The sequence below is a fragment of the Apodemus sylvaticus genome, chromosome 16, assembly GCF_947179515.1.
Source record: "Apodemus sylvaticus chromosome 16, mApoSyl1.1, whole genome shotgun sequence".
NCBI lineage: Eukaryota > Metazoa > Chordata > Mammalia > Rodentia > Muridae > Apodemus > Apodemus sylvaticus.
The window spans coordinates 16,771,308-16,788,826 of record NC_067487.1 but is presented as its reverse complement, the minus strand read 5'-3'; the positions used below and the strand labels follow the sequence as shown (position 1 = coordinate 16,788,826).

General features: G+C 40.3%; 1 protein-coding gene across 1 annotated transcript in view; it reads left to right on the top strand.

Annotated features, from left to right (window-relative positions):
* The window catches only part of Marchf11 (membrane associated ring-CH-type finger 11), a 99,578-nt gene that overhangs the window by 80,177 nt on the left and 1,882 nt on the right, over window positions 1–17,519 (top strand). The window contains exon 3 of the mRNA XM_052159957.1: window positions 1,397–1,589. Within this exon, the coding sequence (XP_052015917.1) occupies window positions 1,397–1,589 (193 nt within the window). The remainder of the gene's footprint in view (window positions 1–1,396; window positions 1,590–17,519) is intronic.

Here is a 17,519-nt window from a genome sequence, read left to right as displayed (position 1 = left end):
ACATAATACACAACAGCTTATCATCTATTCAGATTTTTTAAGTGAATAATGGAAACCTCCCCTTAAAATGAAGACCGTGTTTATCACATTGAACAATCATTGACTGTTCGTTAAGTAAATGATTGCAGAGTACTATTTTAAATGTATGTTGACATTTAATCTATAATGCGTATAGAATTCAGCAATACATTTGTGAATACTGGTCAAGTTCAGATTGAAAATATTACAAGTTGATTATTTGGTTATCCACTGATGAACTATATTGAGAGGGGTTGTAGGGAGGGAGGGATAAAGGGAGGGAGGAGGGAATGTGGAGGAAAATAAGGGTAGAGTCACCGCCCATTCAGTGCAGCACATGCAGAGCCTGTGTGCTCAGACTTAAGGTAAGTATGAGTGTTAAGAAAGCTCAGACGTCCTGAATGGCCATAGCGGGTTGTGTTCCCTGGGGACGGTTCTTTGAGGAGCCCACCCGGCAGCAGCCAGGGCTTTCCTCCACAGCAGTATCTGCAGCTTCCCTGTTTCTCATGACTTAGTGATGTATTTTCATTGCTTATGGCCCAACCATCAGTTCTTGCTTTGTGCACTTCTCAAGCATATGAAACTGAGAACATGATTAATTGACCTTCTCAAGCTAACAGGACCACTGAATGATGTCTGGAGCACTTACTGTTCCAATCAAATGTTGATGCGTAAAATGTTAATCTACTTTTTGTCAAATACTGTGTGCCGCTCTGGTTTCACGAGTTTCTAAGATCCACCATTGGTCAAATCTTGATAAGTGTATCCTATGGCTTACCCACTAATAATGATCCAGTTATCTAAGAATTTGAGACTAACAGAGAAGAACATGGACAGATAAGAACAGCTTTGTAGTTTCTGTATGATTATTTTAATGTGCATTACTTTCAATGGCTATTTTTACTGATGATCACATATAATTTATTTGCTATTTTACATTCCTCTACAAGAAGAAGAAACAATTTTTCCCTGTCTTAAAAAACCAAATATGTATGAATTGGGGGTGAAGGGGGGAAGCATGAGATAGAGAAACCTTCGTTGTGTGTTGTCAGAAGGTACTTAATTTTGTGTGGGTGTGTGATTTCCGGGTACCCCATAGTCCTGAGACATTCACACTCGGTTTTTTATCTGGACTGTAACAGTACTAACACTGAGAATGGAGAATTAACGGACATGACAGAGTCAAGGGCAGTCCACTGATCGTTATCTGCTTGTCTGATTTTTATGTCCTGCATATAATGGAGAAATTCACTGGGGGGATGGTCACATGGAAAGGGGAATAGCAGCCTAAAGAAAAACACTAAATATGTGATTTTTTCCCTTTTTCTTTTCAACTCTGCAAAGCATTTTTCCTTACATGCCTCTGTTTTTCTTTTAGTGGCAGAGCATTTCTATAACACTGGTTGAGAAAGTTCAGATGATCGCTGTAATCCTAGGATCCCTGTTCTTGATAGCGAGTGTGACTTGGCTCCTCTGGTCAGCCTTCAGCCCCTATGCAGTGTGGCAGAGGAAGGACATCCTTTTTCAAATCTGCTATGGAATGTATGGTTTTATGGATCTAGTATGCATAGGTAAGATCATGGTGTTAAATATTCACAAACTGTCAGTAACGCATCTCTTTCAGCATCTTTATGTTTACCAGCAGCATCTGATATATGTAGAATGTTGCTAAATACATTTTCTTCACTTCTGGTTAATTACTGGGGCAATGAAGAGAGGTAGCCACCACTTGGCTGCTTCTAGGTGTAGTTTGAAAAGAAGAAGGTATTCATTTAATGTGGCATATTTTGCAGCTGAAAAGATGATGGGTGATTGAAAAAAATGACTTAGGGCGAGCAATGTTAGGAATGTCACTTGCCTAAGGGGCAAGAACAAATCAGTTCCCTTTCCAAGGCTAAGAAAGCATGGGCCAATGTCAGCAGCAATAGCCTGGGTTTGCAGAGATGAAATTCTCTAAAATTGCCCTACGGGGGCGGTGGGGCGGTGGGGGGCGGGGAATCCCTGCTTCATAATTGGAGCTCAGATTCCTTCTGGAACTCGAATGGCCCCTTGTAAAGGGGGGAGCGTGGGACAATTTTCCTTGTTTACTTTTTTTTGTCTCACTGTGTTCATTTTCCCTAAATGTCACTAAAATAGACTTCACAAGAGAAGCTATGCTCATGATTCACTTGACTGGTCAATAGAACATGCAACATTCAATGATGCGTAGGTGTGAAGTGTTCTTGCAGGCACTGTGATGGTGACGGTTAATGGGTTGTCATAAAAGCTCATGGTGAAGGGCACCAGGGGGATTTGCCTGCCCCAAAAGACTCCTGGGTTGTAAAAACTAACCATAGGGGGAAAAAGTGCAGCCATGGCTTAAACCAATAGTGGCATCCTGTTACCTGCTTAGAAATGCCCATCCCCAGGCTCTTCCCAGACCTACTGAGTCTTGAGAGGTAGAGCTGGAATCAGTATTGTCCATATTTTCTGCAGTGGTGATGAACGCTGAAGCTGGAGAGCCAATGGTCCTTGGCAAAAAGCAGCAGGTGTGATCAGATGACTTGGTATCTGACTCTGGCCTCTGTTTGAGTAGGTCTGTGTCATCTCTCCATCCTGTCTCTCTCCCCATGGAAATGGGGCAGTGATCTGGACCATGTCATCCAAACAAAGGCGACTGTGATCATGAAAGAATCCTATTTTTAGTAGGCAATGGTATATTGGATTTGTTATGCATTTAAGTCAGAAACACCAAAGTGTCACTAAGTCAATTGAATTAATGTCTGCATGTATGAGAGTCTTAATTTAAATAGAAATTTCCATATCCCCAGTTTTTTTATGAAAGGAAGTTTACACACATTTAAAACACAGTCGTCCCAGCCTTCCTTGCTTTCTGTCCTCCCTTGTCATAAATACGAGGCTAACAAGAAAGAAAGTGATGAAATGTCAGGCCTAAAATGAGAAATGAAGGATTTCTCCTTCATCTGTTGTGAAGGTTGATAATCTACATTAGACCGATTGCACGTGCGAGCACTCTCACAGTAACCACACAGATGGAGATTTAAGGGCCAGGTCCTTACTGTAAATAGAGGAGCCATGAAATACGTCCCCACACCAAGTCCCTCAGGCGTCTCAGAGAATGTGTTTATTCCCCAATGTCTTTTATAGAAATTGGTATGCTTTTGGTATTATAAGGGAAGTGCTTTCTTAGCCTGGAGGAAAGGATTTTAAGTCTTTACCATAAATAAAGGATAAATTCAGGAGAAGATAGATCTATTTACTTGTTAATATGAGCATTATATCTATACCAATAGCTGAAGTTTTGTATTTTTGTGTACCAACTAAAATAAACTTAAAGAAGAAAATGACATACAGCAAACAAACACTATAACTTGCTTGGCTCAAAATTGAACTTGGAAGGTCAGGTTGCCTTTCCTTACCTCTTTGTAAATCTAAGAAGGACCAGATGCCTCCTCGGTAGGAAAGCGACTCCACAAGCTTCCCAGTGTGCATGTGTTGCTAAGTTATAACTTATTACTGTCAGCATTTTGATTAAGAATGTTAGATCTGCTTTCATGAGCAGAGGCATGTGAACTAGTGATCTTTGAGAAATGTGTGCTATATTTGGGCTCCTTTTTTTGAAATTTGAATATTCTCTCATTTTACAGAAATCAAAGCTCTTAGAAACAAAGACACTTGCCATCTTTTCTAGAGGCATTTTAGAGAGTGAGTTTGAATCTGTGCTATAAACACTGAAAACACACTCTGTTGTCTTTGGCTCCCTGGTACCCACTCTCATCATTCAGTGATCTATTTACAGAGTTGGAAAAACTTCAACCCAGATTAAACATCATTTCCTTTGGCAACCTTATTAATTAGTATATTTTAGATCTGTGAAAATGCCAGGTTATTTTACCCCAAGAAATGGAGAAAGCAACATAGTAAAGGATGCACTAGCCAGCTGGATGGCTGCCAGGATCGGCCCCCGCCAACAGTTCAAATTAAATTAAATGTCTACTAATTAAAGGTGCACGCTCACAAAAATCACATAGATTACACCTTGGAAACAATTGACTAGAAGACGTAGACTCAGCATTAGAATGGAAAGGAGTTTTATAATTATTCACAATATTTACAATTGTGAGTTAGGTTTGCTCAACCCAATTTTTGGACGTGTTCTGTGCCAAGCACAGTGCTAGGTGCTAGGGTCGAAAGCCAGGTCAGTTATTTCTCTGCCTCCAGGCAGGCCAGGGCCTCCTGTGAATATGGAGGTCTTCAGAACCAAAATGACACCATCTTATTAAACCCTCATAATCAGTCAACCAACCAAATTAAATGTTGGGACACTGAGGGAGAGATCTCATGCTCCTGCTTGTTAAGAGCTGTTTCCAAAGACCAAAGAAGCACAGCTTTGTACAGAGGCCACCACAATCTCACACAGAAAATACCTCATTAAGGGCATCTCACCATCTTACCTGTTTAACCTTGAACTGGTGTCTCCCTTGGTACCTATCCTTGAGTGTAGGTGATTTTTTTTTTAACCCCCATGCCCAAAGATTGTTACTTCAAAGTATTTTATTCATCTTGCTTCATTTTTTTCCTTTAAAAAGTTTTGCTGGCCTCTGTTTCTCTGAACATACACTCAAGTTGCTAAGGTGTGTATATTCCCCTTGCCATTTCAAAACTTAATTCTCCCCTCACCATTTCAAAACTTAATTCTTTGGAGATTTCCTGTCACCATTTGTTACTTAGTTTGAGAGAGCCTAAGTGTGTTTTAACTATTTCTTCAGACAGGTTTCTGAGATTGGGGGATCTGAATAGAATAGTAGGCATGTGTATTAGATTTTAGAAGATCTCTGTCAACAATCCACTATATAGCCTTGACTGTTTACAAAGCACCAAAGACCAGTCTGGCTTTCCCATACCTTGACTGCTATCAGCTCACTTTCTTATTGCTGCTGTGGCTTTATCAATACAGAACACTAGCCAGTTCTAAAACTAGATCAGTATGACAATTTTACCTAAGAAAATAAGTTGGCCACCCCGGGGTCATGGCATCAGGCAACCTGTCTTCCCTCCAGTCTTGAAGAGCAGTGGTGCAGTAGACAGAGACACAGAGTTAGTTTCCTGTGACTTCCTTCCATGTTTTCTGTCTGACGTGAGGTTCAACAGGGGTGATGGAGAGTAGTAACTACTGACTCTCACATGTTCTCACACCCTCTGGATTCCCCAGCATGCTCAGATGCTCTGGGGTCAGCTGATTCTGCTGTTTGACACCTTCATTTTTTGTTTCTGCGAAGAATGTTTGCCTGAAAATAGTTGAAGAAAACAGCCTCCCTCTCTCACTTTTCTTCTTCCTGTTAACTTCTGAATTCAAAGCACAAGATCAGAGAGTGAAAAGGCAGAACATTGGCATACTCATCCACCCCAGTACATACACTCAGATGTACCTACCAGGAACCAAAGATATCTCTCAGAGCTGTTTTGTAATAATGACATTAGTTTACAACCACTCCACCCTGAATGCAACTGATCTTTTCCAAAATAATGACACATTTAATATAGCTCTTTTCTCTGTACTGCTTTTGAATGCTTCCAAATTTAAGGAATTCTAAAAAGTAAACCAGAATATGCACGATGATCAGATCAAAATATTTTCTTCTTACTGTACCAGTTACAGTCAACACTGAAACATATGCTCTTTCAGCAGAAGGCTCATATTATCCCAACTAAATTTTTATTCACCTCTATTTTCAATCAAAACAGTTACTTAAATTCAAACAAATCTTAAACTCATGAGGATAGCTATATTGAAATGTATTTCTCATTGTCAAATATTTATCAAGCTGAAGTTTCTTGGGCACACAAACTTCTTAGTTACAGTCACCAATGTATCACACGCCATTATAGAGCATCAAAATGATAAATACAGTTCAATGTTTGGTTGACTATATTAGAAATATATTTACATTTTAAAGAGCTAAGATAATCCTTTTGTCTGGTCTTTTAATTTAGATTAGCATTCATTGTACAGGTGACTTTTATTCAATTTGTAAAATTTTTTTCCAGGTTTAAAAGATAAAAATAGGGCCAGAAAGACGGTTCAGTGAGTAAATGTGCCTGGGGTACAAGCCTGATGACTTGAGTTGAACACTCTAACCCCAAGTAAAATGCCAGTCAGTGTGCTGTGACAGCAAGTGCCAGAAGACAGCAGTCCTGTGGGAAGTGGAAGAGGAGACAGAAAAATCTCCTTATAGCTCATGAGCTAGGTACCTGGCCATAGCAATGGCAAAAAAGATACCCTTCCTCAGAACCAGTGCGGACAGGGACTGCAGAGGTTGCTTAGTGGTCACAAATTCATCCTAGGTTGTGAAGAAACTAGGTTTCCTTCCTAGCATCAACATCATAACACACCACACCTGCAATGCCTATTGTGTACAGATGTTCATGCAGGGGGAAAAAAAACCACTTACAAATAAAGTAAAAATACGTTTTTTAAAAAAATGTATAAAGGCTAGGATTTTTGGGATAACCCACCTCCACAAATGTTGTAGAGAGGGTAAGTCCCTGTATTTTCAATTTTTAATTGCTGGACCTGTGTTGTCAGCCTAGCAGAATATGTAACTGTTTGTCACTTCCTCACTTGGCCCCAAAGAAAGGTAAGCTGTAGTCCCCAAAGCTAACTGGAAGACTAAGGAGTGTTGGTTTTGCATAATGAAGAACTGGCTGCTAGGACAGAAGGACTAACAGAAGAAGGGATGGAGAGATGATAGATAGATAGATAGATAGATAGATAGATAGATAAATGATTGACAGATAATTGATAGATAAATAGAAGATACATACATAGTAGATAGATAGATAGATAGATAGATAGATAGATAGATAGATAGATAGATAGATAGATGATAGATATGGCATAATAATCTTATGGGTTAATATTCTGTTAGTGGGAAATGTTGAAAGTATATCTTCTTTGGGTATTGAGTAAAGATGAAGAAATTTCAATATTACCATAAATAAGTTTCTTTATCAGGGATGCCCACATAATCACCAAGGCTTTCCTTCTACAACAGGTCTGTGGGCCATCTCTGTTGCTTTCAATAAACAAGAAGCAATTGACATAAGAAAACAGACTTCTTGATATGGAAACACAAAGCTCTAATACACCTCAGGCAACAAGTTTAAAAAGATTAAGTTCTTATTTATTGTGCCTTTGAAATGACTCATTGACAATATTTTAAGGAATTGTGTGTGAAGGATGAATTTACTACACTTGATCCTTGCCAAAAAGTGGAGAAGCAATGAAGGATGAATTTACAGAGAAGACAGAAGAGTTAAAAATAAGTTATTAGTACACATTGAGTCAGGTCATAATTTAGGAGGCAGCAAAAGAGCCTCCACTGTTCCTCATAGGTAAGATGTGTGTACATGAAGCAGATCCAAGGTCATTGTGTAAAGATCATACATGTTAAGGCCATGAAGCATCTATAGACATATTAAATTCATCAGATGGCTCCAAATAAATAATGTAAAATTACCAAGAGAGTACCAGGATGTTTGCTGTACTATCTATGTCCTGATGGACAATGCTGTTCTAGAGGCATGGCATTGGGATGTATGAATAGAGGAAGCTTTTTTGTAGACCTGGCTAAAATGAAGCTGGACCACCAGAGTCTTGCATATTCTGGCATCTGCTAACATTCTTTGTAGCAAGTTGATAGCAAGTGCCCTAGATGCCAGCTGTTCTCCTCTTCCCTCCCCAGACAAGCATTCCAGAGTGACCCGAACGTAACAGGCATCTCCATTCAAAACCATTAGCAATTCCCATCAAAAAAATGTAATAAACACGTGGATGTTTTCCTATGACACAACACTCAGAATCCAGATGCATTTCTTCATCACACCCTGTCCTTTACCCTGGTGCCACCATCACTACCCAGTTTGGAACTAAGCCACTGGAGTTACTGAGGAACAGGGCTTTGAAGTCAATAGTCAGCATTCAGCCATAGAGTGGGTGTTGAGGGCAACCTCCACTCTGTGTTTGACAGTCTGGGTTTAGTTAAAGGTGTAGGTGGCACTGCTGCTTTTGTGTCCTGACAGCTTTGTAGGAAGCACAGATGTGGTTAAGTCTGTGTGAATCATAAGACATGTGATAAAGGAAGCCCAACTTAAATATTGCTTGACATAACAACAATAAAAGATGATTAGCTTGTATTCCCTTTCTTGAATGTCTGTCTCACTGTAATTTTCAGCTCCAGGAAAATTCCTTTATTTTTCTTGAGCTATAATTTTATTAGGGACCCACACCATTCAGTACTGCAATTTGGATCTTAGGAGACTTTTACCGTTGTTCTTCTGTAAGGGCAGAACAATCTTCTGTTCTTTCCCTGAGCCCCTGAGTTTCCCCTCAAGCCCATCTTAAGTGGATGATAGGCTGCACTGTCAGAGTCTATGCCATGTTTGACAACTACTATTATAGAATGCACACTCAGCTAGCTCACTAGAAATCATTCTTTAGCTGTAGTAGAATTCATTTATATGGACATATCATTATGCCTTGACTTCAGAATCAGCTAACTGCCCTGAACCATAGAAAATGCCACTCTTTCATTCAGAAAGTGTCTAATGCAATCAGTCAATCGGAAACTAAATCCAAGTCTACCCTGAACACCAGCCCCAGCCTCAAATGCCACAGACTGTGACCACAAATTGAGTGCATGCTAGGGGCAGAGAAAGAGTGACCCTGGGCTATTTGAAATGGTTAAAGGAAAAAAAAAACTTTCATACTTTCTGTGCTTTGAGAAGTAGGTCATTCTTCCTTTCTTTGAGATATAAATTATAGAGTTTTCTAGGCCTTAATCATAGTGATGTTTACCAATTTTGAAGAAGACTATTGTCATGGTTGGCTATTAGTGATGCTGTTGCATTTTGAAGCCCAGGAAGTAAAACAGGAAGGAACTCATCTCTGATATATGCCATTCTTGGTTGTGCTGCAATGGCCTCTCATCAATTATTAACCCCATAGGTCTCCCATGAGGGGCAAAATTAAAGATAGCATCTTAAGAAAGCCCCCAACTTACATGGCACTGTAAAGACCTAGTTCTTCTGAAGGAATATTAGCAAAAGTTAAAGAATAGTAGACCAAATAAGCTATTATTATTGACTTCCATTTCCTTCATAGGAAACTGAAACACTCTCAGCTTCTTAGAGAGCTGTCTAGCCAAAGCAGTTTCACTTGCCCTTTGGGACACACATGACACTTGAATTGTGTATTGACACTGTGCTGCTCCTGAAGTACACAACAGAGAAAAAAAAAGAGAGAAGTCAGGTGAGCACACAGGGCCTAGGGCCAGATACAACACAGTACCTACTTTTGACTTAAGAATAGTTGGAATGGTTGTTCTTTTGCATTTTAAATGGCTAAACAAATAGAGAACTTATGATACATAAAAATTACATCAAACTGAAACGTTAATGCTCACACTATTGTATGGCGACAAAGCACATCCATGTTTGTGTGTGCTAGCAATGAGAAGCTGTAATAGAGATCAGAGGGTTTTCATAGGCTAAAAAAAAAATCACTATTGGACCCTTTGCTACACGGGGATCTAGCACACCCACTGCTTTGTCTACTTGATGGACAGAGACATTCACTGAAAAACATTAAGTGCAACCTGGACAGTTCCAGCAGAGAAACTTCTGGAAAGTGATGAGAGGATGGATAATCAATTTAGAGTCATCAAAGCCCATGTGGAGGGAAAGTCTTGAGCTAAATTTGGAAGGAGAGCAGATGCATGGGAAGGGTCTAGAGGGGAAGCAACTGCTGGGACTAAGCAACCTACATAGGGTAGTTCATGGCTCTTTGTTTCTGCCTGCCCCCTCTCTTCCTCTTCCTCTTCCTCTTCCTCTTCTTCCTCTCTCTCTCTCTCTCTCTCTCTCTCTCTCTCTCTCTCTCTCTCTCTCTCTCTCGATTTGGTTTCATTATAATAGCCCTGGCTGGACAGGAACTTGGGAAACAGACTAGGCTGACCTCTATATTATAGTTTGATAGACCCTAAGATAGTTTTCTTCATATAGTTGAACATCCTGATACCGAAGAAATCTCATTGATAATCATAGGCATGAATGATGGACAGTCATGTAGGGGAAGGAAATAAAGATACTACAATTTCCTAAGCAAGTGATTAGAGATTTCTTAGGTCTGGTAGAAAGTTACCATAATGAAAAGAGATACGATGATCACTATGAAGCCAATTGGAAGCAGTTGCAGCTGTTGACTTAGGGGAGAGCCTCTCAGATGGGACTCTTGGAAGCTGATATCAATTCCTGAAGGGTAGAACATCAAAGGATGGTTAAAGGAGAGAGAGAGAGAGAGAGAGAGAGAGAGAGAGAGAGAGAGAGAGAGAGAGAGAGAGAGAGAGAGAGAGAGAGATATCATGGATTCTTCTTGACCATTTACCATTGTCAGAATTTCTAGGGAATCCTAGGGAATGTGGCCAGCAAGCATCTGGAGTTGAATCTTTAGCTGAAGATAGACATTGGAGACATTTCTTTGTGGTAGCTGAGACCAGTGTTTACAAGGAAAATGATTTGGGCAAGATGAGCTGAAGTTTGAGGAACCCAGGGAGATGGAAAGAATGGGCAATCATGGTAAGTGGGAAAGATAAGCTAAGGAGGAGAGAGGACTGGGTGGTCCAACCAGCAATCATTCCAGGTAAGGAGAGCAAAGCAGATGTGGCAATGTGGAGGAGCACAGAGATGAGAAACACTGCAGCAATGTGAAGAGGGGCATAAGAGGGCTCAAAACATAAGTTCCCAAGTCTTGCCCGACAGAAGACACAGTTAAAGACAGGTGGAATCTAAAGGGGATGTGGACTTGGGAATGATGTTGCTTCTTGGGTGGCATATTTTTAAGGTAGAGTTAGGCATAACAGATGGTGAGCAGAGATGTTTGTTGGACTTCAGGAAAAAGCATAAAGATCCAAGGATGGAAGGGAATTGAGTTCTCCAAGAGACCAGTGAGCTGAGCCCAGCTTTCAGTTGAGGAGGTTGCCAGGTACATAAACTAACGACCCAGTGAAGGGGAAGTGTGAACACTGCAGGAGAGAATACTATCAAGATGGTCTCCAAGCAGGCATCTGCTTGGAGAAGGCATAATATGGGAAGAGTCTTGGGAGAATAATACGTGATGGCTGCCTACTGAGTGCATTGGGAGATGAAGCTGAGTCCAGGCACACAAAGAACTCTCCCAAGGCCACAGCATACTAACCCTGCAAGACACAGCAAAACAATACATTTTCGCCCAGGAAATAGGGTCAAGTTCAGAGAGGTGGAATGATACCTGTGGGATAGGATTTCATTTGGTGATAGACCATCTGGGACACAGAGGAGCCATGCATCTGACCTTAGGAAGTGAGACAATAGCCTCAGGATGGGCTGCACTGGTTTCTTGGCTTCTGAGTATGAAAAATCGCAAACAAGCAGTGAAGTTGGCAAGAGAGGGGGGGGGGGAGAAAGAGAAAGAGAAAGAGAAAGAGAGAAAGAAAGAAAGAAACCTTCAAACCATTCCAAGAGGCTGAAGATGGGCATGGTAGAGAACCGGAAAAGTGGAGTCAGAGCTTGGAGATGATACTGTGGGAGAAACCAGAGCTTGGGATAGAGCATGGGTTTTGCACATCAATCGATAGAACCCGCATTTCCATAGACCCTGCAGGCATAGGAAGGAGATCTGTGATTGTAGACTGTCTGCAGAGTGTGGATAAGTACACATACATCTCATGTGCTTATGTGCTGCATGTGAGTGTGAGAGGGGCATTCATTTTTAAGCATTTGGGTTCATAACTGCTTTGATTCAGCCAAGTATTTGGTGACTGGGTTGACAGAAGAATGGGGGAAGAGCAGGGAGCCCATTCTTGGCTAAATTGTGACTCTTGCCACCAATGATTCCTCTGTTCACACCCCTTTTTCTCTGAAGGCAAAGCCTACTGTCATAGAATATGGGCAATAATGACCTCTTAAGCTTTTTTCAAATCTAGTTTTGAGTCACATTTTTGAATTCCTCTGCTAGTGTTTTAAAATATTACTTTAATGTTTGAAAGAACTACTGTTAAGATTTTAAGCATAGTAACCCAGTCCGTGCTTGTCAGGCATTCAGGAGATCCCACTGGGATCTGCTGTTCTTTTCCTCATTGCCTAGAATTCAGCAAGGACTGATTGAATTTTTACCATTTGCCAGGAAATGGAGTAGGAATAACACCCACCTAAAGGAAAAAGAAGACAGGACTCAGACAGGCTGGGAACACAAAGCAGAGTAGGAACCACAGAGATCACAGTACAAGAGATTAACAGGATAGATCTGTCCTACAGGAGCTAGAGGTAATAGAAAGGGAAGAGGAGCTGACAGATTTCATTTCATAAAGAAACCAGGATAAATCTGACCTTCAAAGATCACTATGAGACATATCTCTTCAATGCTTTCAATCCATGTTTGCTGTATACAAAGCAGTCAATGCTCATTAGCTGGAACTGTGATGGTAGACAAGAACACATTTAACCTGTATCCCTTTGGGAAAGTGTCTGCTTCACGCAGGTCAGCCAGTGAAAGCTGACTTCTCCATCAAGGTGGGCTTCACAGTCTAGAGCTGTTCTTAGCCCTGGTGGGATCAGCCTTGGAGAACCAGCCTGACAGGGCTCCTCCCATCCACCCAAGGAATGCAGATCTCACAGAAGATGTAGACAGTACCATAGAACAAACACGAAGGTTATGTAGTGGGCTCTGAGGAACTTCGTCCATCACTAGTAGGGTCTCTGACAGTGTAATGTTCACTTCTTGATGTGTGCAATTATCTACATTAAGAGTGTAGTGGCTTTTTAAAAAAAACAGCAGTACCTAGAAATTAGCCAGTGTCTATGCCAAGGCTTGCTTTCTTTATCATGGCAGAATTCATCATAGTTAACAGGTTTCTCCTGCACAGGGGTCTCCTACCAGGGGTAATGGAGAATCCATGCTTGCTGTTGGTTATTAGGACCAGCACTGCACTCTCAGATTGGCTCTAGATAATTCTGAGAAGAGTAAAGGCCCCTATCATTCGCATTCCACAATAGGAAAATCAGCACACCTTTTGTAGATAAAAGTGTGTTTCATATTGACTATTTCTTTATATAATTTCTTTATGTATGGTCATCACAAAACACCCATTTATGATTATCACATTGTGGTTTACAGAGCCCTCATCCATTTGTAATAACTATTTTGAGATGGTGTTTATATTGTTTGGATTCATTTCACTTATGACGTTTAGCTATTTTGCATTTTTGTTTTTAACCTTTATTGTTGAACTGAACTGTGCATGAAGGCTAAAATCACTAAAAACTGTAGTCCACTATATCCTTCGACAATGGAAATCTTACATTTGGCCATTTTGCACATGGACCTTCTAAGACAACAACACTATCATTTTCACCAACTCCTGCCAAAAAATAAAGGCATTAAAGCAAGGCCAATCAGAACCATTGTCTCCAAACTGCTCTACCATATAAGGAACAGAGAAATCCAAAGCTTCAGGCTGCTTTTAGAGCCGCTAACTCTTCAGGTTACTATACCTGCTTTTTTATTTTTATGTTTTTATTTTTTAAGTAGATTCTTCTCACGTATCATACATGCCAACCACAGTTTTCCTCCCCCCCCCTCCGCAGCTCCCACAACTTATGTTTTCCCCAGATTCTTTCTCCCTACATCTTCCTTCCAAGAGACAACAAAATACACACACACACATACACACTCACACACACAAACACACATACAAGCCCACACACTAGACAGGGCAACACAGCAAGGCAGCACAACATGAGAAACAGTCCCAAAAGCTACATCACACACTGAGGACCTGGTACAGATGCCTGCAAGCCCTGTCTTTGCCCCTTACAGCGTTTGAACACACAGTCATGCTTTCGAGAGAACATATGCACACCCACATATGCTGGGGTGGTGACATCTTGGCAAGGAAAAAAGGAGAATTGAAACTAGAAATTTTAGGGAATCTCAATCAAAATTCCCTTGGGCCAGTTCTCTGCTGCAATTACCAGCCTTTCTCAAGGGCATTTAGGTTGAGCAGAGCAGGACCGTGCTCAGAGATTTCTCTTTGTGGCTGAACTTCCTGGGAAAGGAGAGAAGAGTATAACTTATCCAATTAACTAGACAAAGTTTTCATAGCTCATGATATTGCCTTCCAAAAAGATGCTAGGATCCTTCTTCCCATGAAGTAGATTGGTGTGGGCAGGGACATGGGTTTTTGACATTACTAGTTTTGTATGGAATGTTCCATGAGGAGTCATATGTTGTACTGAAGATTTTTTTTTAAAGTCCTGGTGCTGTATTCAGAGGCTAGGCTCTGGTGAAGTAATTGGATTTGAGAACTCAGACCCATTCAGTCAAATCATTATCAATTCATCACTTGATGGACACAGTGGAAGGTGATAGAAAGTGGGAAGTAGCACTCTTTCACCTGGATGCCACTAGGTCAGCTGCTGCGTTCCTTGCACCCTCCCTGCATCACAGTGTGTTTCTTCACTTTAAGTACAAACAAGTGGAATCATGCAGTCATTGTCTGGAACTCCTGAAACTGAGAGCCAAACAACCATTTTCTTCATTAAGATGTCTTCCTCGGGGATTTTGTCCTAGGATAGACAATATTACTAATATTAAGCAGTATCATTGAAGTGCAGTGGTGCTTACAACAGCAACAAATTACATAACATCTCTCAAATCACAATCTCCAGTATTTGATTTACTTAAGTTTTAAAGGAAGATGATGATAGTTTTTCTATAATATTGTGGTCAGGTTATATGCTATAACAAAGTACTAGAGATTGGATGGTTCCGACAGCACACACGTATCTGTCATGGTTCTGAAGGTCAGATAATTCAGGGTACTGCCATACTTTACATCCAATAGAGCCTTCAGGGCTGCTATCTCTTCGTTACTCCATCACATTGCATTGTGGACACTAGGGAAGAGGGAGGCATGGAAGAGGGAGGGACAGAGAAAGGTAAGGGTTTAGACAAGGGGTAGTAGTTAATATCAGATAAAATTGGTGTTTAATTGTAAAACTTGAAAGCCTCCCTCCATCCTTTCCTTCCTCTTTCTGCTGTGTGGTTTTGGGTACTGAACCCAGTTCACTGCAACATACCTAGGCAAGCGTCCTACCACTGAAATACATTTCCAACCCAGTTCTTTGTTAGTTACAACACTTTGTATATGAAAGTAGATAGACAAAAATGTGACTTATATGTGTGTGTGTGTTTGTGTGTATGTGTATGTGTGTGTATGTATGTGTGTGTGTGTGTGTGTGTGTGTGAGAGAGAGAGAGAGAGAGAGAGAGAGAGAGAGAGAGAGAGAGAGAGAGAGAGAATATAGCCAGATATATGAGCATGTGAATATATGGTCCTTAATAATCTTCTTTATCTCTTATACTCTGTGTCCAAGACAACTACAGATAACATAGTATTTTAAAATTTGGGGTTGATTTTACTGACAGAAATTTTTTTATGTCAGTTAAACCAAAACTTGTTTATGCCTGCTTTGGTTTTCAAGATGATTCCTTAACAAAAATGTTTCCTTGAGTGTCAATAATTTTTCAGTTCAAAATACTGGCAAGAAAATAAACCTATGTGCTCTCCACACTCCTCAGTTCTCATACTCCGTTGGCATCCGTGATATTGAATATAAAAGAATCCTAAAGTAGTTAATATATATGTTTTATAAAAATATATCACTATATATTTCAGCAAGGTTAATGGCTCAAGTGAAATATAAATCCAGGCTTCTTACTATGTGGCCTGAAATGTTAAGGTTAGATTTGATCACCCATGGGAAAGTACCACTGATGCAGTTATACCATTGATAAAGTTTTACCACTGATACAGTTCTTAAAGTTTGGCTTTACAGCACAGTGAGCTAGATTTGAAAAACTTGTAAGTCTTGGTTTAAGTTAGCGGTGCTCATGTCTTCCTGTAGTGAGCAGCTCCAGTAGCATTTCCCACAGCGCCATTGAAATTAGGGTAGACAGGATAAGTGCCTTGTGGGTAGCATGGGGTATAGTCTGTTTAGGAGAATTTAATCCTCAGAAGGCAAAAGGTAACTCTGAAAGCTTATGGCAGAATAAAACAGTATCTGGACATTATTCATGACTCAATGTAATTGATAAGCAGCCCATGGAGGTGGACAAACAAAAAAATGTGTCTTCTAAAACCTGGGATTGTACAACCTAATTCTGCACATTTGTGGGTAGTAATTTTGAGGAAGTGAGTCTGAATATATTCCTAGAAGGTGACCCTACCCTCTGGTACATGATCTGATTCTGGCCTTTCAAAGAAGTGTAATGGAAAAAGAAGAGGCTGAAATTCGAGTGGTTTTCTGTGATGAAGCCATCACACACCCATCATCAACTGCACTCACTCCGAATGAGCCTACCTCAGACAGTAATTGCTTTTTGACCAGTGTGAATGAGCTCTCCCATCGAGGAAACTCAGTATTCACTTTGTAATTAATAGGTCTGTCTTATATTTATACAGTTACCTTCACAGAGGACATCCAACTACTTCAGTATTGAGGAATTGTGATTTATGTCCAAACTCTCCTTCCCAATGCGGAAGGCTAACTCACTGGTCTTTATGAATTCTGAAGTTTAATAATAGATCTAGCAATTAAAACCTAGTCATGTTGACTTATAATTCTGGCAGCTCCCCGTAAACAATTGGTCAACTGGGTCAACTCCCTTCTTTCCTTTGTAAAAAAGTGCTTCAACATTAATTTTATGCTACAGTCATGATGGACAGAGCACATTTCCCTAGTTAATTTGAAACTTGGCATCAAAGTCATGTTTATTTAACCAGGTCACACATGCTTTTAGCAGACTGGTAAATGTCTCCACAAGGTGTTAAGTCACATATACAAGAAACTTATCTTCTGCTAAGCAGGTAGTGCAAATAGACAAAGTTTTGACTTCTTTTTTTCAAGGACTAGATATTCATCTCCTATTTAGCATTGTTTTAGCTGATGAATGTATAAGAGGGAAGGAGAGTGGAAGGAAGAAAGGAAGGAAGGAAAGACAGAAAGGCAGAAGGAAGGAATCGAGAGAGAGAGAAGAAGGGAGGAAAGATGGGAAAAAGGAAAGGGTAATGTCCTCAGTACAGGCAGGCTCCTAACCTTCCCCCACCAGGCTGCTGGTCAATACTTATTTTTTCAGCATTAAAATCCGTGGGTTGACAGTACACCCTTTCTGTTACTACAATCCCTACCATTTTTCCTTCTGAAAGACTCATTTTCTTCCTTTTATAGCTTACTTATGACTTCTTTTAAAGGTTAAGGTAGCAACCTCTTTGTTTTCTCCAGACTTTCCAATACATATTAGATTACTAATAAATTATCTGTGATCATCTTGGGAAGTCTGAATTTCCTGGGTGCAAAAACCAACCATGTACAGAATGATAGTTGAATATCTCTATCCCCATTTCCCTC